Raw genomic sequence first — 24599 nt, 5'->3', positions numbered from 1 at the left:
AGTGCAGAGCCCAACATGGAGCTCAACCCCACAACCCTGAGATCATGACCTGAGCCAAAATCAAGAGTCAGAAGCTTAACTGACTGAGCCACCCAGGAGCCCCCAGCCAAAGCAATTTTGAAAAAGAAAAACAAAGTTGGAGATATCACAATTCCAGATTTCATGTTATGTTACAAAGCTGTAATGATCAAAACACTATGGTACTGGCAAAAAAATATACACATAAATCAACATAATTGAATAGAAAACTCAGAAATTAACCCACAACTGTATGGCCAATTAATCTTTAACAAAGCAGGAAAGAATATCCAATAACAAAAGATTATCTCTTCAACAAATGTGTTTGGGAAAAGTAGATAGCAACATATAGAAGAATGAAACTGGACCACTTTCTTACACGATATACAAAAATAACTTTAAAATGGATTAAAGACCTAAATGTGAGACCTAAAACCATAAAATTCCTAGAAGAGAACACAAGCAGTACTTCTCTGCAACTTGGCCACAGCAACTTTTTTTCTAGATATGTCTGCTCAGGCAAGGGAGACATAAACAAAAACAAAACTACTGGGATTACATCAAAATAAAAAACATCTGCACAATGAAGGAAACAGTCAACAAAACTAAAAGGCAACAAACTGTATGGAAAAGATATTTGCAAATGACATATCCCATAAAGGGTTAGTATCCAAAATACATAAAGATCAGATACAACTCAACACCCAAAACACAAATAACCCAATTAAAACTGGGCAGACAGGAACAGACAATTCTCCAAAAAAAGACATTCAGCTGGCCAAAAGACACATGAAAAGATGCTCAGCATTGCTCATTATCAGGGAAGTGCAAATCAAAACCACAGTGAGATACCATCTCACACCTATCAGAATAGCTAATGTCAAAAACATAAGAAAATAGTGTTTATGAGGATGTGGAGGAAAAGGATCCCTCTTGCACTGTTAGTGGGAATGCAAACTGGTGCAGCCATTGGGGAAAACAGTATGGAGGTTCCTCAGAAAGTTAAAAACAGATCTACCCTATGATCTAGTCATCAAACTACTAGGAGTTTACCCAAAAAATACAACACTAATTCATGGGGATACATGCACCTTCATGTTTATATAGCAACATTATTTACAATAGCCCTGATATGAAAGCAGCTCAAGTGCATCCATCAATAGCTGAATGAAGAAAAATAAGTGACGTACTCCTCATTAATGAAACAGACTCTTAATTATAGAGAACAAACTGATGGTTACCAAAGGAGAGAACCTTGCAGGGATGGCTCAAAGAGGTGATGGGGATTAATGAGTGCACTTGGATGAGCACCAGGTGATGCAGAGAATTGCTGAATCACTCTAAGTGTACACCTAAAACTAGTTTAACACTGTATGTTAACTAACTGGAATTAAAATAAAACTTCAAAAAAGTTTAAGAAAATGAACTTCACTAAAATAAAAACTTATGCTTATCAAAAGACAAGAAGAAAATGACTGAGGAAGCCATGACTGAAGGAAAGATTCAAAATACATGTATTTGACAAAGGACTCACAACCAGAGTATGAGGATAATTTAAAAAACTAAACAATCTCAGGAGCGCCTGCGTGGCTCAGTGGGTTAAGCCTCTGCCTTCAGCTCGGGTCATGATCTCAGGGTCCTGGGATCCAGCCCTGCATCGGGCTCTCTGCTCAGTGGGGAGCCTGCTTCCCCCTCTCTCTCTGCCTGCCTCTCTACCTACTTGTGACCTCTCTCTGTCAAATAAATAAATAAAATCTTAAAAAAAAAAAAACTAAACTAAACAATCTCATTTAAGAAAAAAAAAGGAGCAAAAGACTAAAACACTTAGCAAAAGAAGATATAAATGACCAATGAGGGTGCCTGGGTGGCTTGGGTCAGTTAAGTGTCTGCCTTTGGCTCAGGTCATGATCCCAGAATTCTGGGATCAAGTCCCACATCCAGCTCCCTGCTCAGCAGGGAGTATGCGTCTCCCTCTGCCTCTCCCCCTCCTCATGATCCCTCTCTCTCTCTCTCTCTCTCAAATAAATAAGTAAAATATTTTAGAATTTAAAAAAATGACCAATGAACACAGTTAACTATGATGAATTAGTAGATACTACCACATGTTAGTAGTCATCATGAAATCCAAATTTAAAAACCACATTGAGATACCACCTCAGACCCAAGGAATGACTAAAAACAGAAATCTGACGATCCCACCTGTCAGAAAGAATGGAATAACAAATCTTATACATTGCTAAAAACATAAAATGGCATGACCAGTTTAGAAAAACGGTTTGGCAGTTTCTTTTTTTTTTTCTTGAGATTTTGTTTATTTATTTGATGGAGAGAGAAAGAGAGCACACATGGGGGAGCCAAAGGGAGACCGAGAAGGAGACTCCCAGCCAAGCAGGGAGCCTGATGCCAGGGAGCCGACGTGGAGCTTGATCCCAGACCATGGGATCATAACCTGAGCCAAAGGCAGACACTTAACCACCTGAGGCACCCAGGCGCCCCACTAATCATTTTTTTAATATATTTATTTCTCTACTAGAGTGTAAAAAGCAAAGATTTTGTTCTATTCTGCTTTTATATCCCAGAACTCAATAGTACCTACACATTTAATAATTATCTTAGGAATTACCTTTTTTTAATATTTATGATAACCCCCATATGTCCCAAAGATGCTAGGAAATATATAATACATTTTAAATAAGTGAAAATATTTAAATATACTTACAAATATTTGTGGATGTATTAGAAAAATGTAATATATTTGGATAATATATACATTGTGATCTACTCTATCTGAAAGGTATACTCTCTGACTTGAACTGACATATGTACATCAGAGTCCTCCTGCTGTGTTTATTTGGAAATTTATTTTCTCATTCCATGGGTTAAACAGATGAGTAAACGCACTGCCTTTCTGTATTAAGAGATTTTCTCTAACACCTAAACACAAGTCATCTTTAGGATTTACTTGTTACCAGAATCTAATTTCATCTTAAATGGTCTATGATGTAAAATATAATCCTCCATTTAAGAAATATAAATTTAGGGCGCCTGGGTGGCTCAGTGGTTTAAAGTCTCTGCCTTTGGCTCAGGTCATGACCTCAGGGTCCTGGGATGGAGCCCCTCATCAGGCTCTCTGCTTAGCAGGGAGCCTGCTTCTTCCTCTCTCTCTCTGCCTGCCTCTCTGCCTACTTGTGATCTCTGTCAAATAAATAAAAATCTTTAAAAAGGGGGGGGGGGGCGCACCTGGGTGGCTCAGTGGGTTAAAGCCTCTGCCTTCGGCTCAGGTCATGATCTCAGGGTCCTAGGATTGAGCCCCGCATCGGGCTTTCTGCTCAGCAGGGAGCCTGCTTCCCCCTCTCTCTCTGCCTGCCCCTCTGCCTACTTGTAATCTCTGTCTGCCAAATAAATAAAATCTTTAAAAAAGAAAAAAACATAAATTTAACAATTAATTGTTTAGCAAACTAAAAACTGTTTCTTCTACTGCCAAATGCAACACATTGTTGGAAGGGAGAAAAATATAGTAAAGCATTAAAAAAACAGTGAATTTTTTTCCGTTTCTTTTTTTGAGGAGGATATAGCTATGATTCTCAACCTGATTAGACTTTAAAATCACTGAAGAAGCTTAAAAAATGTAATGATAAATAGGTTCCACAACAGACCAATTAAAACAAAATCTCTGAGGTTGTTGCCAAAACACAAGAATTTTTTAAAAGTTCCTAAAGTGATTCCAGTGTACAGCCAGGGTAGACAACCACCTGGTATGGAGCTAAAATTAGTTTTCATCCACAGAAGTAAGAATCCTTTTGACCACAGACAGTATTAAAATATAAGTATTAAAAAATCATCTGTAGACAACTGAATATCCACATGCAAAAAAATGAAATGGGATCCTTTCCTTAACTCAAAGTGGATCACAAATCTAAATGTAGGAGCAAAAACTATAGATACCATGAAGAAAGTTAAAAGAAAGTCCCCAATGATACATGTTACAACATGAAAAACAGGGGAAAGTATTCGCAAATTATACAGCTGAGGGACTTGTATCCAAAATGTATAAGCAATTCTTATACTGAATAATAAAAAGACAAATAACCCAATTTAAGAATGGGCAAAGGATCTGAATAGACATTTCCCTATAGAGATATACAAATGGCGAATAAGAACATGAAAAAAATATTTAATATCAGCAGCCATTAGGCAAATGCAAATCAAAATGAGATATCACTTCATATCCACTAGGATGGCTATAATCAAAAAGGTAACAAGTGTTGATGAGGATGTGAAGAGATCAGGACAAATACATTTTTGATAAAAATGTAAAATGATGGGGCGCCTGGGTGGCTCAGTGGGTTAAGCCTCTGCCTTCAACTCAGGTCATGATCTCAGAGTCCTGGGATAGAGCCCGGCATGGGGCTCTCTGCTCAGCAGGGAGCCTGCTTCCCCCTCTCTCTCCGCCTGCCTCTCTGCCTACTTGTGATCTCTCTCTGTCAAAAAAATAAATAAAATCTTTAAAAAAAATGTAAAATGATGTAGCCACTTTGGAAAACAGCCAGGCAATTCCTCAAAAGGTTAAAAATAAAGTTACCATACGAACTAACAATTATGCTCAAAAGAAATGAAAATACACAACCACGCAAAAAACATATACATGAAGGGTCAGCTTTACTTGTACTAGCCAAGAATTAGAAGCAATGTAAACGTCAATCAACTGATAAATGTATAAATAAAATATGGTGAATCCGTACAATGAAATAGTACATAGCAATAAAAAGAAATGAAAGACTAATAAATGCTACAATATAGGCCAATCTTGAAAACTTTATGCTGAGCACAAAAGGCTACATATTGTATTATTCCATTTATACAAAATGTTCAAAACAGACAATTCTATAGAGATAAACAGTAAGTTAGTTATTGCCTCAGGAGAGGAGAGAACATAAGTGACTGCTAACTGGTATAGGGTTTCTTTTGGGAGTAACGGAACTCTTCTAAAATTGTGGTAATAGTTGTACAGCTCAGTCAATATACTAAAAACCATTAAATTATACACCTTAAACTGGTTAACTGTATGGTATATAAATTTTATTTCAATAAAAAATTTAGACTGAGAAGATTTTCCTTTAATCACAACATCTTACAACTATCTACTCTGCCTGAAAAACATTCCACACAGTTTCAAATCTGAATGCACAAGAATCTTCTTTAAAAATAAAGAGGGAGGGACGCCTGGGTGGCTCAGTTGGTTAAGCCGCTGCCTTCGGTTCGGGTCATGATCCCAGAGTCCTGGGATCGAGTTCCGCATCGGGTTCCTTGCTTGGCAGGGAGCCTGCTTCTCTCGCTGCCTCTGCCTGCCTCTCTGCCTGCTTGTGTGTACTCTCTCTCTCTCTGGCAAATAAATAAAATCTTTAAAAAAAATTAAAAAAATAAAAAATAAAGAGGGAGCACATGGGAGGCTCAGTCGGTTAAGCAGCTGGCTCTTGATTTCCACTTAGGTCACAATCTTGGGGGTCCTGTGTTGGAACCCTGCGCCTAGCTCCATGCTTGGTGGGGGGGGGGGGGTGTCTGCCTGGGGATTCTCTCTCCCTCTCCATCTGCCCCTCCCCTTGCTCACACTCACACATGCACAAGATCTTTCTCTCTCTCAAACAAATAAATCTTTAAAAAATAAAAATAAAGATTTTTAAAAATAAAACTCAGTGAACATTTCAGCCATTTATGGAATAAAACATACTGTTTCTCTAGTCACAAGTGACTCAAGTGCTTTTCAAGTAGTTTTCCTAAAACAAAACAAATACGCTAGTATGCTGGCAAAGTAGCATACAAATAAACACCTAGTACAATAGTCACCCCTCACCCACAGTTTTGCTTTCAACAGTTTCAGATAACCACAGTAAACGTCGGTCCAGAAGTGGATGATCCTCCTCCTGACATATCGTCAGAAAATCAGTAGGAGACTAACACTGTATCACGGTGCCTATGTCATTCACTTCACTGCATCTTATCATATAGTTGTTTTATCATCTCACATCATCACAAGGAGAAAAAAATAGGTGAGCACAGTACAATAAGACATTGTTATAATTATGATGTTTTATTATCAGTTGTTGTTAATCTCTTACTGTGCCTACTTCACAAATTAAAGTTTACCATATGTACGTACAGAAAGGCAAAAATATCTATAGGATTCAGTACTATCCATGGTTTCAGGCATCCAAGGCATTTTTGTAACATGGATAAGAGGGACTTACTATAGAACTCAATTCCAGCAGGTATCTGATGATTCCAAAAATAACTAAAAGACAGCAAAAAATGTGAAAGAACATATTTACTCTAGAAAGTAGAAAGCTGACATTGCATTCTCCATGTATTTGGTAAAAATAAGATTTGTTACATTTGAGGAATTTGTTTGTTGTGAAATGGATAGAAGTATGTGACAAGGTTTGCAATAGTAATGAATGTTTCATGGCAAAGTTTCCAGTTCAGTGTATTTATTATACAGTCATGGATACTGGCCATGACAACTTGAAATTAATAAAAAATTACATCTAATCTCACAGAGACACACAAAAACAGTCATCTGTAACCTTCCACTCTTCACAGGCAGCTTGGTTGGCCCTCAGCCTAGATTAGGATCATCCCACTAAAAGCAAAGAAGTAGAGAGAGAAATGATATTAATGCTCAATCCGGAAGCTCTTCAACATAGAACTTTGACTTTAGTTCCAGAGGGTTATTAAAAACCCTAACAAAGGAAATTCGGAAACAAAGGGGAACTTGATATTAGCCCCTCTTGAATCAAAAAAGAGCCACAATTCACCCAGAGAACATCCAACTACCCAAGAACTCTAACAGTAAGAGATCCTAAGAAAAGGGGACACAGCCAACTACAAGTGAATCATAACAAATACAACAGGCTGATCCTCAGGGAAAAGAACTAGCCAGTAGATTTAAGTATGCACAAGACACACTGGTTGGCCCAAGTAAGTCTGCTTTGTAGGCAACAAGTACTCTTTTCGGCCACCACAGGCACTCGGCTCTATTAAGATTTTGGGCCTACCTCCACAGCCAGAACTTAAAACTCTTCTGAGTCAGCATGGCTTGTAATTTAAGCCCAAGCATTTTATCTCTTGATCTGACCTCTTCATCTGTAGAAATGACCTTCTCATTTGTTTATACAGTATTTGTTTGAACAATGGCATAGGCCCTACACCAAACTGAAGTTCAAAATATAATTCATGATGTACATTGAAAATTTTACTTCACACTGAAAGAATGTTGTGCTATATCTCAATGGAAGCAAAAAATCTTTTCAAAATAAACAAAGGAAAGAATTAGGAAATAATAGAACTAAAAACATCTGAAGACACCTCTAAACTATCTCAGAAGAAATCTGAGTTTTTTCAGCCAGAATACACTACATAAAACTTCGTTTCTCCCCAGGTGGATGCTAAATGTTTAACTTCTAGGAGCTCTAAGGAATCAATGGATTAATTTTATTATAAAAAAGTGTTAAGTAATTCTATGTATTTATATTCTACTCTGCTTAAGCAACTACCATTTTAAAGCCTCTGGTGCATACTTCTGAGAGAGATGCAGCAGCAAAAGCACCAGCAGCAGCAGCTGCTAACTGAGATGGCACAGTGTCACATGGGGTTATGGTAAGCAACAGAACTAGATTTCCAACACAAGCAGTATAGAGCCCAGATTCTTCATCACTCAGCTATCTCTTTAAAGATAACTCCTGACATTTTCTATTATTAATAAAAAACTTTAATACAACAAAGAACTCCAAAAACTTTCAATTTGAAAGAACAGGAAACATGATAAAATGCTAATTTTTTCCTTCTGTATAATACTCAGAAAAGTTACATACACTATGGTTATTATTGAAAGGAAAAACAAAAATGGGAGGCGAAAAAAGACTATAAACATTATCTTAAATAATCCTATTCCTAAAAACATTATAGGCAGCTCAATGTTTATTTCATTTTAATTTACTGCATTTCTTTTTTTTTAAGATTTTATTTATGTATTTCATAGAGAGAGAGAGAAACCTCAAGTAAGCAGAGCGGCAGGCAGAGGGAGAGAGAGAAGCAGGCTCTCTGCTGAGCAGGGAGCCCGATATGGGGCTCAATCCCAAGACCTTCGAATCATGACCTGAGCAGCCGCTTAACCAACTGAGCTACCTAGGCGCCCCTAATTTTCTGCATTCCTGAAACACTATTCTCATCACCAATCCTCAACTGTCTAATTTCCAAAAACTTTGTCTTTATAAGTCTCTAATCTATAACACATTTAAATGTTCTGAAAGAATGCAAATAAAGGAATCTAAATTGTTTATAATGTTTCTGTCAGTCTCAAGTTTGACATACTGTTATACCTTAGTTTGGGAAGTTTCTCACAAAGAGAAAATCTGTAATTCAAACTTATTTTACATTTGCTATATGAACTTTAACTACTCAAGTGTCATTCCAATCTACCAAGTAAGTATGAAAAATGTGAACCCATTTCAGTACTATTATAGTCATTATTCTTCTTTTAATATTCTCAAGTAATGATTCTTCTTCCATAAATTTTTAGTGAGGTAGGAGTCAATCACTGACTGTACAGTTCAATTACCAGCTCATGCCATACCCAAACTTAACATCTCACAGTAAGTACTTAAAATTTTTGCTGGCTACATAGAATCATAAAATTACAAGGCTAAAAAGGATTTAAAAGGTCATTTCTTTCAATCCCCTGCCTTCAAGCAAGATCACACTCATACCTCCAAGACTTTTAACCAAGACTTTACACTACTTTATAAAGCCCAGACACTAAAATTCCAAAATATGCTTTAGAAACTTTTTCGAATACTTCCTCTACCGAAGTTTACATTTACTTAAATCTCTAAAACCAGAAAAGGTGGAGTAAAATAAAAACATCAAGGATGTTAAAGCCAAGTATGACCTAGGTGTAATCCTGTTTAAACCAACTACAGGCAGAAAGAACTTGAGAAAAATACTACAAGAATCCAAAGTCTTTTTCTTGTCCACAAAATGGGATAACACTTAACCATTAAAATCTGCATAAGAATTAGGATTAAGTAAATTAATAGACACAATCCCTATTATACTGCATGGCACCCTAACTCATGCTCAAGTAACTGCCATTTCCACCTCTCTTAAAATCATTTTCCGGCACCTCAGAGTCTGTTATGGTAAAGGAGCTTAGTCAGATCAATCATCCTTCAGATAAAAATTGTAAAATCTGGACAAAAACAATTCAATTTTTCAAGGCTCTGAAGAGTGACCAAATGGAAGCAGAAACCAGGGTGTCCATGAAAAAAATAAATTTTATCTGATGAGATCTACGTGTTTGTATTTTTTGTCTAAAATAGCAGTTCTCGAAATTTTTTGCCTAAGGACTCCTTTGATTTTTACTCTTAAAAATTGCTGAGGGGGCACCTGGGTGGCTCAGTGGGTTAAAGCCTCTGCCTTCGGCTCAGGTCATGATCCCAGGGTCCTGGGATGGAGCCCCACACCCAGCACTGCATCGAGCCCTGCCTTGGGCTCTCTGCTCAGCAGGGAGCCTGCTTCCTCCTCTCTCTCTGCCTGCCTCTCTGCCTACTTGTGATCTCTGCCTGTCAAATAAATAAAATCTTTTAAAAAATTTAAAAAATGTTTAAAAAAATTACTGAGGAACCCATATTAGAAATTAAAAAGTAAAAAATTATAAATTTTTAAATTCATTTAAAAATTATAATGAGCTTATTACATGTTAATGTTCTACCACTATTTTCCAGAGCAAACAAAAATATGAAGGGGGGGGTGGCACTGTTTCACATTTTGTAAATCTCTTTAATATATAGTTTTAAAAAGACATTTGGATTCTCGTTATCTGTACCTTCACTCAATCTTTGCAATCCATTGTTCTGACTGAAGTATGTGAAGAAAACTGGCCTCAAGTATATAATGTAGTTAGAAAAGGCAGAGCCTTCTCAACCCATGAAGGGGTCTCTGAGAACAGGAGTCCTCAGGCCACACACCTTAAGAACTGCTGATCTAAGGGCACTCTATCCTGTGCACAACCCAGAGTTGCAGAATGATGGAGCTTTACTGGATTCAGGCAACAGAGGACAAACTTCAAAAATGACAGGAAAGTTCTAAAGTTAAGACATAAATTCTGGAAGGGAAGAAACCAATGGGGGTAAAAGTCCTGAAATCTGTATATAAACTCTGCCCCAAATTTCTGTTATCTATTACACCAGGCACGAAGAGTGGAAACTCCACAGTACAGTGACAAAGAAACTAAAAGAAAAGATTTCAGGGGTGCCTGGGTGGCTCAGTCAGTTAAGCATCCTTGACTCTTGATTTCAGCTCAGGTGTTGATTTCATGGGTTTGGGCCTGAGCCAAGCACTGAGTCCACTTAAAAGAAAAAAGAAAAACTTAAGTGCTGTCACCAATGAGAGAGAGGCGGTTTAGTGCGGTCAAATGAACTGCCTGCTAAAACAAAAAAATTACTCCTCAGAGGAACACAACAGAATCGACATTTCATTCAAAATTCAAGCATATAATTAAGAAATTACTGGATACGCACATGCACAAGACAAATAAAACAAAACAAAACAGGAAAATGTGACCTATACTCAAAAGAATATAGTCAATAAAAACCAACCCCAAGAAGGCCTACATGTAGCAAGTGACTTTAGACTAGCTATAATATATACGCTCAAGGACTAAACAGAAATATTTTCAAAAAGAACTTAGAAATGAGGAAACTCAGAGAATTAGAAATCATATAAAGAACCAAATTATGTAAAGACCTAAAAAGCACATTAACTAAATTGAGGAATATATCAAATGGGCTTAACAGTAAATCTGAGACAGAAGAAAGAGTAAATGAACTAAAAAATAAACCAAGAGAAATTAAGAGAAAGAGAAAAAAAAATGAGGACAGCAGAACCTGAGAGACCTGTGGAAAGTATTAAGAGTTCAAATAAAACTTAAGTCACAGATAAAGAGTAGAGAATGCGGCAGAAAATTATTTGAAGAAATAATAGCCAAAACTTCCCTAGTTGGGTGAAAAACAAAAATTTATATATCCAATATTAACAAATCTAAGCCAGAAAAATGACAAGTAAATACACCTAAACCCATAACAGTTAAATGGCTTAAAAAGAAAACTGAAGGAAAAAAGTTAAAACCAGCCAGTGAGAAAATCACCAAATTAGAAAAAAAATATATGAATGACACCTAACTTGTAATCAGAAACTATTGAAAGAAGAAAAAAATAGGACTACATCTTTAAAGAACTGGAATGAATGAACGAATGAATGAATAAATAAGTAAATATCAACCCAGAATTCTTCAGCAAAACTATCCTTCAGAAATAATGCAAAATAAAGGTATCTTCAAATAAACAAAACAGAATTTGCACACAGCCAAGAGTACAGCAATTTCTCAAAAAATTTTAAAAATTATCATACGACCCATCAATTCCACCTCTGGGTATATATCCAAAAGAACTGAAAGCAGAGATATGAACAGATATTCGTACAACCACATTCACAGCAGTAGCATTCATAATATAATTCATAATAGCCAAAAAGTAGGTATGTTATTGATATTATTCATAATAGCCAGAAAGTAGAAACAACCCAAGTGTCCACCAACAGATGAATGATGGATTAACAAAATGTGGTATATACATACAATGGAATGTTATTCTATCATAAGAAAAAAATTCTGACACTTTCTACAACATGGCTAAACTTGAAGATATTATGCTTAGTGAAACAAGCCAGATACAAAAGGATAAATACTCTATGATCCCACTTATATGCAATACCTAGACTACTGATATCCATAGAAACAGAAATAGAATAGTGGTGGGCGCCTGGATGGTTCAGCCAATGACACCTATGAAGAACCTATGACATTCTTAATGTTGAAGCACTGAACATCTCCTCGCTTACAACTGGAAGAAGGCAAGAATGTCTGCTCTCAACAGCTCTCAAAATGTTACTGAAAGTGCTGGTTAGGGGTGCCTGCCTGGCTCAGTCGGTGTCTCTTGATCTCAGTGTGATTAATTTAAGCCCATGTTTGGCACGGAGTTTACTTAAACAAACAAACAAAAAAGACCACCCTGATGACACTGTGCATAACTGTGCATAACTGACAGGGGTCTCTAGCTGTTTTAGTTTAAAAAAAAAAAAAAAAAAAAAAAAAGTCCTGGTTAGTGCAGTAACAATAAGAAATAAAAAGGACAAAAACCGAAAACAAAGTAAAACTGTCCCTGTTTGCAGGGAACATGATTATGAATGTAGAAAATGCAAAGAATTAACAATAAGATCATGAATCTTTACTTTAGCCAAGTCTGAAGCTACAAAGTCAACATACAATCTAAAGATACAGAGAATAAACTAATGGTTGCCAGAGGGAAGGTGGATGAGGGGATGGGCAAAATGGGTGAAGGGGAGACACAGGTTGCCAGGTATGGAATAAAAGGCACAGCATAACGAATAGTCAATGAAGCTGAAACAGGCTGTATGGTGACAGGTAATAACTACATGTGTGAGCATAGTATAATGTATAAACTCACTGAATCACTATGGTGTATACCTAAAATGAATAGAACACTGTGTGTCAGCTATACTCAAATAAAAAGAACTTCTTTAAAGTCAACATACAAAATTCTATTGTATGTCTATGTTCTAGCAATAAACAAATGAAAAACGAAACTAAAAAACAATTCCATTTACAACTACAAACAACATTAAATACTTAGTAACAAATTTAACAAAAGATATGCCAGGCCACCACCAAAAACTTTAAAGCACTGCCAAGAAAAACTAAAGACTTAAACAAATGGAGAGATGTGGAATTTTCATGACTGGAAGCTTCAAGACTGTCTAAATGTCACTTCTCCCCCAAAGTATCCTATAAATTGAACACAAACCCAATCAGTTCCAGCAAAATCATAATCTTTTCTATAGAAACTGAGAACCTCACTCTAAAATTCATAATGGAAACATAAAGGATCTAGAATAGACAAAACAATCTTGGGAAAACAACAAAACCTAAAGACTTTACATTAACCTCAGGACTTAGTATAAAGCTATTTGGTAATTCTCAACTGAGGGCAACTTTGCCTCTCAGAGGACATGTGGCAATGTCTAGATACATTTTTGGTTGTCATCACTGGGGCATTGCTATTGGCATCTACTAGTTAGAGGCCAGGGATACTACCAAATAATCTATACTGCATGAGGCAGACCCATAACAATCTGGCCCAAAATTTTAATAACGCCAAGGCTGGGAAACCCTAAACTCCAGTAGTCAAGACAATGTGGTACTGACACAGTATAGTCAAATAGATTTAATGAAACAGAATACAGATTCCAGAAGGTAATCCCCTACATCAACTGCCTGAAAAACGTAATGGAGAAAAGTGTTTTCAACAGAGGGTTCTAGAACAGGATATCCATATATAAACACTGAAATGTGATTCCGCACTTCAAATCATACACAAATATTAGTTCAAGATGGATCACAGACCTAAAGGCTGAAATGATAAAGCATGTCAAAGAAAACATAAAAAGAATATATTCACAACTTATAATACTACTATCTGAAAAGACGGAAAAGCAGAATACATAAAAGAACTAAAAGGCTCGTAAAACTCAATAAAAACTCAAACCAATCTAAAACATGGACAAAAAATTTGAATAGGCAGTCCACAAAGACAAACAAATGGCTAATAATAAGTACATTAAAAATGGTTAAAGGGCGCCTGGGTGGCTCAGTGGGTTAAAGCTTCTGCCTTTGGCTCAGGTCATGATCCCAGGGTTCTGGGATCGAGCGCCGCATCGGGCTCTCTGCTCAGTGGGGAGCCTGCTTCCTCCTCTCTCTCTGCCGGCCTCTCTGCCTACTTGTGATCTCTGTCTGTCAAATAAATAAATAAAATCTTTAAAAAAAAATGGTCAATATTAATAACAGAAATACAAATGAAAACTAGAATGAAAAATACAAATAATTCCACAAACTACATACCCAATTGAATGACCAAAATTTTTAAGACTGAAAACAAGCAACTGGTGAGAATGTAGAGCCACCCAAACTCTCATGTATGTACTGCTGGTAGGTGAATAAAATGGTATAAAAAGCTATAGCAGTTCCTTAAAGTTAAGCATATACCTATCCTATGATCTAGTAATTTCACTCCTAGTTATTTATCTAAGAGAAATAAAAACATACGTCTCCAAAGGGCTCATACAAGAATGTTCTGCTTTATTCATAGCCAGTATGTCTGTCAACAAGTGAAACAAACTGCAGTATATTCATACAACAGAATACTACTCTGCAAGAAAAACAGTGATTCTTGCAGGCACAAAGAAGCCAAGCACAAGGAGTATTTACTGTATGATGCCATATACATGAAATTCAAGATCCAGGCAAAAGTAATCTACAGTTTAAAAGAAAAAAATGAGAACAGCAGATGCCTGGGGAACATGAGTAAGGAGCACTGGGATTAACTGGAAAGGGTTGCTAGGGACCTTTCTGGGGTGAGAGCAATGTTCAATATCATGAGTGAGGAGTGTTGTTACAGGGATATAAACATTTGTCAAAATTGAGCAGTTTCATGCATTACAATGTATGTAAATTTTATTTTTAAAAAATCGAGTGGGGGGTGGAGAGTTGATAGAGGTACTACTGAAACAAGAAAATAGCAGAACATTGTTGAAATGGAGTAATGGGCACATGGGGGTTAATCATACTATACGGTCTACAAATGTTTGACATTTTTCATAAAGGATTTTTTTTTCATTCCTCTTAACTCTCCCCCTTCAGTGGAGGAAGAGAATTGGTAATCACTATCCTTTACATGAATTAAAATCTCTTCAGTCACTATCTAAACTTTCTTTTATAATCTCAATAATCCCTGTCCTTTACATTTTCTTTAATCTTATTCAACATAATTAACAGCTCACCTTGCTATCAGTCTATTCATGTTTTCCTTAACTGACTTATTTACCACTATCTAGGGAGAAAAGGGTTGGACCTTCCTTTAGCCCTTGCCAGGCAGTATGCTATGTACTTTGAATACATTACCCAATTTATATCCCAAAACTGAATTTAGCATCTGAATTTTAATCTTATTTATTACTTCTCTCTCTCATCAGAATTTGTGTTCAGTGGCACCATGGATCTCGTTTTGTTCATTTTTTCTTCAGATCTGGCACACAGCAGATATTCAGTAAATATGCATAAATCAAAGTATTAATGAATATAAGTAACATCACAGCTCACAAATACTCAGTTTGGCTCTCTTTTTGGTGTTGCAAATCATTCCCCATTCCAGTTACAGCTACCTTATTTTGCCCTTAATTTTACTATCATATATCAATTATTGTTATGTACTTGTTTCAAGTGGAATAGAACGATCTATGTTTGCAAACTTACATCTTCTCTTTATTCAAAAATGTAATCATAAAAATATTTTAATAAATCAATTTATATTTCAGCACATCTTTAAATGATTTTTTAATGATGTGTGATTTCTATATGCAGTGCTACTTTTTCTGCTCATATTCATATGAATAAAGAAGAAAATCCTAATGCTTTGAAAATCTCAAATTCTGTTAACATCACCATAAAGCTTAAAAATCCTCGCAAATATTGAGAGTTCCTTACAGAGGGATAAACTGCAGTTAATAATAGACTTATAATTAAAATGATCAATTTTACTTCAAAAAAATTATCTAACAAAACAAAGCATCTACATAAGCCTAAAATCAAATCATTAGTTCCCCTTAGTGCAAAACAGAAAATAAGTTTGTTCTCAGAGTACACTCTTCAGTAATTATTTGGGGCATGGTTTATCTTAGATTAGAATTATCTTAATTAAGTATCCAGCAATATCTTAGATTAGAATTAAAGTTCTACCTCACTTTTGAATAATTCCTTCATTCTTGCATATCCTCAAAACTTCCATGAAGTTGAAAAAAAGGGGGGAGGGGGGAGGGAGACAAATACTATTAGTGGTATTGTAAAGTATAAAACTTGAGTGAAATTGCTGCTAATAACAGCAAGTCAGTCAAGACCAAGATTTTTCCCCATTAGTTAAGCAAAATACTCTACCATGAAGTTGGTAATTACAACATTCCTCTGACTAAAAAACTTGTAAAGAGATTTTCTAATATTCTAAGGGGGAAAGTAAGAGAGAAACATCAGAAGAAACAAAATCACTCACAAAGATGACATTATATATATAAAATTTTATTTAAAAACAGTTCACAAATGTCTTACATATATTTTTTGCCAGATTCAAATCCAAGTTCTTCCAGATGCCACTTTATGTTCATAGATCATACATAACTTTAAAAAAACATTTAATTCAAAGGTACCATAAGCAGCAAAGAGCTTAAAAATAGGTTTCAAAGTAAATACTTATTTAAAGACACCAGCAAATAGATCTGACCTTTTCAAGTGGCTTTCCCAAAGAGTTTCCAATCAGTTTCCAGTCATTTAAGACTTCTTCAACTTTGGAAATAAACCTAGGAAGGAACAAAAAACAAAAACAAAAAGGCTTTCTGTACATGTAACAGCTTTTTTTTTTTTTTTACTATTGTTATAAAATGTCTTTAAAAAAGTATTTTTTATATTTTAACAATTTTATCAGAGAAGGCTCACTAAGGTTAGTATTATTAGTCTAATTTATGGATGTGGAATAAATGTGGAAATAATCTTCTCTAATCCAAAAATTCTTATTTTTTTAAATAAACATTTTTTAAGCAAACTCTACCCTTACCATAGGACTCAGACCCACAACCCCAAATCAAGAGTTCTAGGCTCTATCGACTGAGCCAGTCAGGCACCCCAAATTTTGACTTTTTTAAAGTCTACTACTTACCTATCAAAGCATTCTACCTCTATAAAATATAAATTAAGAATACATCTCTAAAATGAAACAAGATGGGATTGGGAGGGAGACAAACCATAAGAGACTCTTAATCTCACAAAACAAACTAAGGGTTGCTGCGGGGAGGCGGGGTATGGAAAGGGTGGTTGGGTTATGGACATTGGGAGTGTATGTGAAATGGTGAGTGCTGTGAAGTGTGTAAGCCTGATGATTCACAAACCTGTACTCCTGGGGCAAATAATATGTTAATAAAAATAATTAATAAAAAAAATCAAACATGGTGCGCCTGGATGGCTTAGTCGGTTAAGCATCTGCCTTTGGCTCAGCATGATCCGGGAGTCCTGGGATGGAGTCCCTCCCTCATCAGGCTCCCTGCTTATCGGGGAGCCTGCTTCTCCCTCTACCTCTGCTGCTCCCCCTGCTTGTGCTCACTCTCTCTGTGTGTCAATTAAATAAATAAATAAATAAAATCTTTAAAAAAAAAAAAAGGATATATCTCTATATTAAAATGAATATAAATTTGGAACGGAAGTAAAAACTGACAGACTAAAAGGATACTATTAAAGATAATGATGAAACCCGGATGCCTGGGTGGCTCAGTCGGTTAAGAGTCTGCCTTCAGCTCTGATTATGATCCCATAGTCCAGGATCCAGTCCTGCGTCAAGCTCCTTGCTCAGCAGGGAGCCTACTTCTCTCTCTGCCTGCTGCTCCCCCTGCTTGTGGGCTCACGCACGCTCTCTTCTCTCTCTCTCTCTCTCTCTCTCTGTGACAAATAAAAAAACAAAATCTTAAAAAAAAAAAAGATTAACTATGAAACCAATAATCCTTCCCTACCCTCAAAATAACTAATCTATTTAAATTAACTTCTCTTTTGAAGATACTTAGAAATTGATTTATCTCCCTCTCCCCCAAAAAGTTAACATTCAGAACCTTTGCTCATTAAAATAAACCATGTTTGGGGTACCTGGGTGGCTCTTCAGTCTGTCTTTGGCTCAGGTCATGATCCCAGGGTCCTGGGATCTAAATCTGCATTTGAGTCCCTGCTCCCTGGGAAGCCTGCTTCTCCCTCTCCCTCTGCCTGCCCTTTCCCCTGCTTGTTCTCTCTCTCTCTCTCTGTCTCTCTCAAATAAATAAAATAAAAAATAAAAATAATATAAAATAAACCATGTTTTAAGGGACAGCTGGCAAGAAACTACAGGCAGATTTGTCAGGAATAAGGAATAACTGATGGATTTTAAAACTAATCACTACCTAATCTTTGAATCTACTGATGAAGCAGATCTCTGAAAAAGAGAATGAATTGTGACTAATGACATGCTCAATATCAGCAAATTAAAACTGTCAAATCTCAGAAGACTTTTATTACACTAAGAGGGTAACTTCTTATATAAGCATGATGCAATTTAATAGCAAAATTGCTCTCCTAAAACACCTACATCATATTGCTACCATAGCAGAATTAATTCTAGTCAAAATATATTCACAGGCATCAGTTTTTTCCTTCAGTGACATTATTAGTTAATATTTACATCTGTTATGTCAGTAATGATAGTAATGATAAATCCATTTTTATGATTTAAATGAAACTTCTAATTAATTCCTCTCTAAAATTAAAGGCAATATTAATAAATATACTAATTCACTTCTGGGTAGTTCCATCAAAAGGCAATTACTGGTTATGAAATAGGTCAACTTGTTTATCAAAAAAAGTAAATAAAAATTTTTAATGTATCCAAATGTGAGCAAAAATGTGCACATCAGGGGCCCCTGGGTAGCAGAGTTGGTTAAACTACAGACCCTTGGTTTCGGCTCAGATTGTGATCTCAGTGTCCTGAGATCAAGCCCTATAACAGGCAGTGGGAAGTCTGTTTAAGACTCTGTCTCCCCACAAACCATAAAAGACTCAATCTCAAGAAACAGACTGAGGGTTGCGGGGGGGAGGGGGGACGGGAGAGGGTGGTGGGGAAATGGACATTGGGGAGGGTATGGGCTATGATGAGTGCTGTGAAATGTGTAAACCTGGCGATTCACAGACCTGTACCCCTGGGGATAAAAATACATTATATGTTTATTAAAATAAAAAAAATAAAAAAAAATAAAAATTAAAAAAAAATAAAAAAAGACTCTGTCTCCCCAAACCAACTCTTAATCTCACAAAACAAACTGAGGGTTGCTGGGGGGAGGGGGGTTGGAAAAGGGGGGTGGGGTGGTGGACATTGGGGAGGGTACGTGCTTTGGTGAGTGCTGTGAAATGTGTAAACCTGGCAATTCACAGACCTGTACCCCTGGGGATAAAAATACATTATATGTTTATAAAAAATAAAAAATTAAAAGAGAAAAAAAAAAAGACTCTGTCTCCCTCTGCCCCACCCCCACGCTCTCTAAAATAAATAAATAAGTCTTATTAAAGATGTGCATGTGAAATGTACACTGCATTTATAAAGGTAAAAAACTGGAAGCCACCTAACTGTCCAACTGCAACAAGCAGCTGTAAATTAATGGTATAGCCACTGAATGGATCATGTTTGAAGGCCATTTGAGGAAATAAGAAAACGCTCATTTCATGTATGAAATGAAAAAATGAAAGCTATAGAAATAAGTGTTAATATGTTTTGATACAAAATGTTTACAATGCACAGATTAGAAGAAATTTTCTCAAAATACTAATAGTAGCTATCTCCTAGTGGTACAATTATAGGTTTTTTAGATTTTTTTCTTTTTTATTCTACTGGGAGGTATTATAATAAAAATCATTTAAAATATTATTGCTTTCACAGTAAAAGGAACATATCAAAATACTTATTTTATGGTTTCTACTGGTACTAGCTAAAACAGTAAAATTGGAGTCTACTGAAAATACTGAGATTTGACTAGGAAAATTTAATAACTATCCCTGAAAAATCTCAAGATCACAATATAGGGTCATTTCCTCTGACTCCTCACTCTATCTTAAGTTCCTTTGTTATATACCCTTTTAAGACCAGGTGTCTTTCCCTTCTCAGCTCTCATTTCAACTGTAATTAGACTCATTTGTATTGTTATTTGATTCATGTGTCTCTTCCACTAGACTATATGTTAAGAGCAAGAATTGTCTATTTTTATTGACCATACCCCTAGGTCCTGCACTGTATTTGACACACAGTCACTCAATAAATATTTCTGCAAAGGACAAAAGATTAAAAAGAGGGGGTTCCATTCAGTCCTCTCAATAAATTGTATGGCTCCTAATATATTAATAAGAACTTTCATTCACACATTAAACTCAAGGTTTAAGAGACTCCAAAGTCTTAACATTTTCCCATGAGCTACAAAACACTACTTTAGCTCTAGAAACAAGAGCATAAAAGCCAAAAACCAAATTTCCTACTTTGTGGTAGTTCTCATAACTGTGTTAACAATTATTTCCATATCAGGAGTAAAGGGCTTAATAATGCACTTCAGGATATTTTAAATATTTAGCTAAGAGGGAAAAAAAATCATGTTTCCATTCCATACTCTTGTTGCTTCCTCACCCCCACTCTCCAAGATTCAGGTTAACATTTTTCTATCTACCTTCAAGACATCAAGTTATTAGGTGCCTGGGTGGCTCAGCGGGTTAAGCCTCTGCCTTCAGCTCGGGTCATGATCGCAGGGTCCTGGGTTCGAGCCCCACATTGGTCTCTCTGCTCAGCAGGGAGCCTACATCCTCCCCCCCCCCCCACCCTGCCTCTCTGCCTACTTGTGATCTGTCTGTCAAATAAATAAAACCTTAAAAAAAAAAGACATCAAGTTATTATTTCAAATTCAACAGGTCTAAAACTGCATTCTTCCCACTTTGACACTTTATCTTCATTCTTTCAGGCAAGAAATGCTAGTTGCATGTTTCTTTCTACTCTAACATTTCATTAAGTGTATCTATCTAAAACTCTTCTTTGAAATGTCTTACAACCCTCCTTCCTATCCTCCTTTTCTCTCCAGTCTCCAAATCACGGACCTAACTACTGATCAAAGTAAGTCACTTGGCTTCTTTTTACCTAATCTCCTGAAACAACTCTCATCCTATCACTTTGCCACTCTAAAATCAAGGGTCTCTCACTACTGTTATTTGATGGTTTTTCTCTAAGTGTGGTCTCCCGACCAGCAACATCAGCCTCACTTCAGAACCTGCTAAGAAATGCACATTTCTCAGTCCACGTCAGGCATGATCAGAAACTATGAGTCTGATGCACACTAAAGTTTGAGAATCCCTGGTCTTAAAGCACCGAGTCTAGAGATTCCTTTACTCAGCTTTGGAGGCTGTCTGTGATCTGTCCCATTTTATTAATTCTATGTATTTACTTCAATAGATAGCCTTCACTCCAGTAAAGAGACATCGTCATCAAGTCCCAAAGGTTCATTTTCACCCATCTCTCTGAGCATCTTAATACCTTCTCATGTCTCAGCAATCACTTCCCACCTTCAAGGCCCAGCTCATTTCGTATCTTTTCTACGAAAGTATCTCCCTTCATTGTAATCTACAATATCATCCTTCTTCAAACTACTATTTTTATAGTTAATACCAGTTTGCTTAAAACTTAACCATATGCTGTTTTGTTTAACACATGGATCAAAGGTTTTGTTTTATTCTTTTTTTCCATTAGTTTAAATCTGGATACAGAGTTATACCTGCTCAACAAAGCCTTGCCAGTAGGGTTATGTCTTACTGACTTTTCTTTTTTTGGAGGATACCACAGGTCAAATTATTATTCCAGCGAGGAATTTTTTTTTTTTTTTTTAAGTAGGCTTCACACCCTACTCCAGCATGGAGCCAACACAGGGCTTTAACTCATGACCCTGAGATTAACAACTGAGCTGAGATCAAGAGTTGCATGCTTAACCAATTTCAATCACCCAGGCGCCCCTCCAGTAGGGATCTTTTATAACTTCCCCTCATGTAATGACATAACATGCACAAATTTCCTCTCCCAACCAGAAAGATTATAAAACACTGCAACAAGCTGATTACTGACCTCCACACCCAGAACGGTCTCTGTGACACCGACCAGAAAACTTCTCAATCTAAGCAACCACTCCTTCAAAAGGTGGCTTTCAACTAATTTCAGTGATACAACAATTTCACTCAGCTGTTCTGTGAGGTCTGATAGTCACAGGAAGACTGGGCACATTAGCCAATGAAATGTAACAACTTGAACCAAAGAATTCCAAAGCCATCTGTGGCCTATCTTAAAAGGTTATTCTAAAGGACAGAATGGAGATGGTGGGAGTGTGGCAGATGGACAACTACCAGTACTCTAAATGCCCCCTCCAAAAACGGGTATACCAATGCACACGAGAGGAAAAAAACAACTGCCAAGTTTACTGCTTATGATAAAATGAGTTAAACGGAAATGAAACCGGGAACGGAAGTGGTAGCTACGGAAATTGTTTCTGCTGGTGGGAACAGCCAAGGTCTGAGGGAAGTGGTCTCAGAGTAAACAAAACTTTTTCTGAGAGCCGCGTCCCAAGGGTTTGGCTGACGGGGGCGGGCCGGGGCTTGTCAGATGCTAGACGCGGAAGAGGCTTGCAGCACACTGGGGGCAGGAGAAGACGCAGAGCCGGGGGTTCGCCGGTCTTTTTCCTCAGAAGTTGCAACACATGTGGTCTACGTTGGGGAAACTGCAGGGGGACGCAGAGGCCCAGGGTACTGATAACCAATGCTACGACTCACTCACCTTTCCCATTCCGAGGCAGTAGTGAAGTCAGTGATCTCAAATACCTCGGACTCGGGCTAAAGGTAAAGGAAAGGGAGAAAAAAAAAAAAAAGAGAGATTGAGCGCCCGGGCGCTGACACGGAGGAACGAACTTACAGACAGGGATAGGTGGGGAGGAAACAACTCACCTCACTGTCGGCCGCCATCTTGAGGAGCGCCGGGAAAGGCGCTAGGGCTGCCGGGAAGAAGAGCAGGAGGACGAGGAAAGGAGGGTAAGGAGGGCGGGGAGCGAACGGGGCGGGGCCTCAGCGGAAACCCGCCTCCGGAGGCACCTCCCCCTAGTCGTGAGTCCTGCCCGGAAAAGTCCTCAAAGGCTGAAATCATTGATTTAAAACAAACAAAACAGAAAAGCTTTGAATTTGAAATTTTCCTTTAGATTAACGAATTCTGGAAGATAACAGAAGGGAGGAGGTAAGACAAGGCCCTAGATTACTGTGGATAAAGTGGTATTAAAAAACCAAAACCACATTGAATTTCTTTTCATTCAACCTCTATTGACTGCAAGGCACAAAGCTAGATGCCGAAATACCCACCCTCGCCTCCCCCCGCCCCGCCTCAAACAATTTACACAGTTTGGTTAAGTCATGAAATAAAATCATTTTGGTAGTTCTCTGGCTTCTCAGAAAAGCAACATACTGTTCAATGAATACTTCACTTTTTAAGCCACTGAGAAACAGAAGGAGTAGCAGCTAGTGGTTAATAATTATACCTCATACATGCTCAAGTATATATCATGAAATGATACCATGTACAGGATTTGCATGAAAATAATGGGAGGGGGAATGGTATAAAGGGTAGGGCTAGGAATAAAACCAGATTAGCTATGTGTGGGTAATAGTTTAAGCTAGTGATGGGTACATGGGTGTTTATACTGTTCTCTCTACTTCTGTTAGGCCTGAAATTTTTCATAATTAAAAGTGGAAAAAGATTAAATCTCATTTAATGAGTTTTGCAACCCACAAAGAAGAATTTGGTGGTAGAGAACTAAGAAATTCAGTGATGAAAAAAATATTAACCTTGTGGCTCAGTTGGTTAAGTGTCCAGCTCTTGGTTTTAGTGCAGGTCATGATCTCAAGGTCTTGAGATTGAGCCCTGCTAGGGGTTCTGCACTCAGCATGGAGTCTGCTGGAGATTCTTTCCCTCTCCCTCTCCTTTCCCCTTTGCTCCTCCCTCCACCCCACCCCTGTGTTTTCTCTCTCTCTCTCTTTCTCGCTCTCGCTCTCTCTCTAGTAAATAAGTAAATAAAATCTTTTTTTAAATTTAATCTTAAAAGGTTAAAGATATCAAAAATAGAGTGATATAGATAGGGCAGATGAGGAATCTAAGATCAGAAGAATTATGACAACCGAGAGTTATTGCTAGTACCAAACCTTGAACCCCTGTCTTCTGATGTTCCTTCTAGTATCTATCTACTATACCAGTGGGGGATTGTGAGTTACTACTAAAGCAGTCTTTCCCAAGAGGTCTCAGCTTGCGTACTCCATTCATTTATAAGCATTTAACTATAAGTCAATCACTGCTAGGATATTAAGATGTATTATGGATATAGTCCCTGACTTTAAGGAACTCAGGGTCTAGTAGAGAAACTGGAAATTCATTGCACAACAGAATGAAGAGGTGCTGCATGTATCAGCATTAATATTAACAATATAGAGGTCAATGGTAATCTTGACAAGAAGAATCTTGAAGGAGAGCTGAAGGATAAGATGGGCCAACCAGGGGGGGAAAGCTTCTAAGCACATCTAGAGGCTCAAAGGTGGGAAAATCTGATCCATTCAATGAACAAAAAGGGAGCACTTAGAGCACAGTGTTTGTGCTAGAATTGAAGACGTAAGAATAGGCCAGACCAAATAGAGCTCTCTGGCCAGAGTTGGACTTTATTTGAAGCACAACAAAAGTCACTGAAATGTTTTCAGCAAGAGAGCAATATGATCCAATTTACATTTTGCAGAA

At 37.1% G+C, this 24599-nt stretch overlaps 1 protein-coding gene across 1 annotated transcript in view; it reads right to left on the bottom strand.

The window, feature by feature from the left end:
* RAB3GAP1 (RAB3 GTPase activating protein catalytic subunit 1) overlaps positions 1 to 22808 on the bottom strand; it is a 124139-nt gene extending 101331 nt beyond the window's left edge. Inside the window, exons 1-3 of the mRNA XM_080799792.1 lie at positions 22775 to 22808; positions 22608 to 22663; positions 16476 to 16551 (exon numbers count right to left, since the gene is read on the bottom strand). Coding sequence (XP_080655918.1) covers positions 16476 to 16551; positions 22608 to 22663; positions 22775 to 22792 — 150 coding nt within the window. The 5' untranslated portion in view covers positions 22793 to 22808. The remainder of the gene's footprint in view (positions 1 to 16475; positions 16552 to 22607; positions 22664 to 22774) is intronic.
* Positions 22809 to 24599: the final 1791 nt, after the last annotated feature.

The sequence above is a fragment of the Martes martes genome, assembly GCF_963455335.1.
Source record: "Martes martes genome assembly, chromosome: 3".
Taxonomy (NCBI): Eukaryota; Metazoa; Chordata; class Mammalia; order Carnivora; family Mustelidae; genus Martes; species Martes martes.
This window is presented reverse-complemented; position numbering and strand designations above follow the sequence as displayed.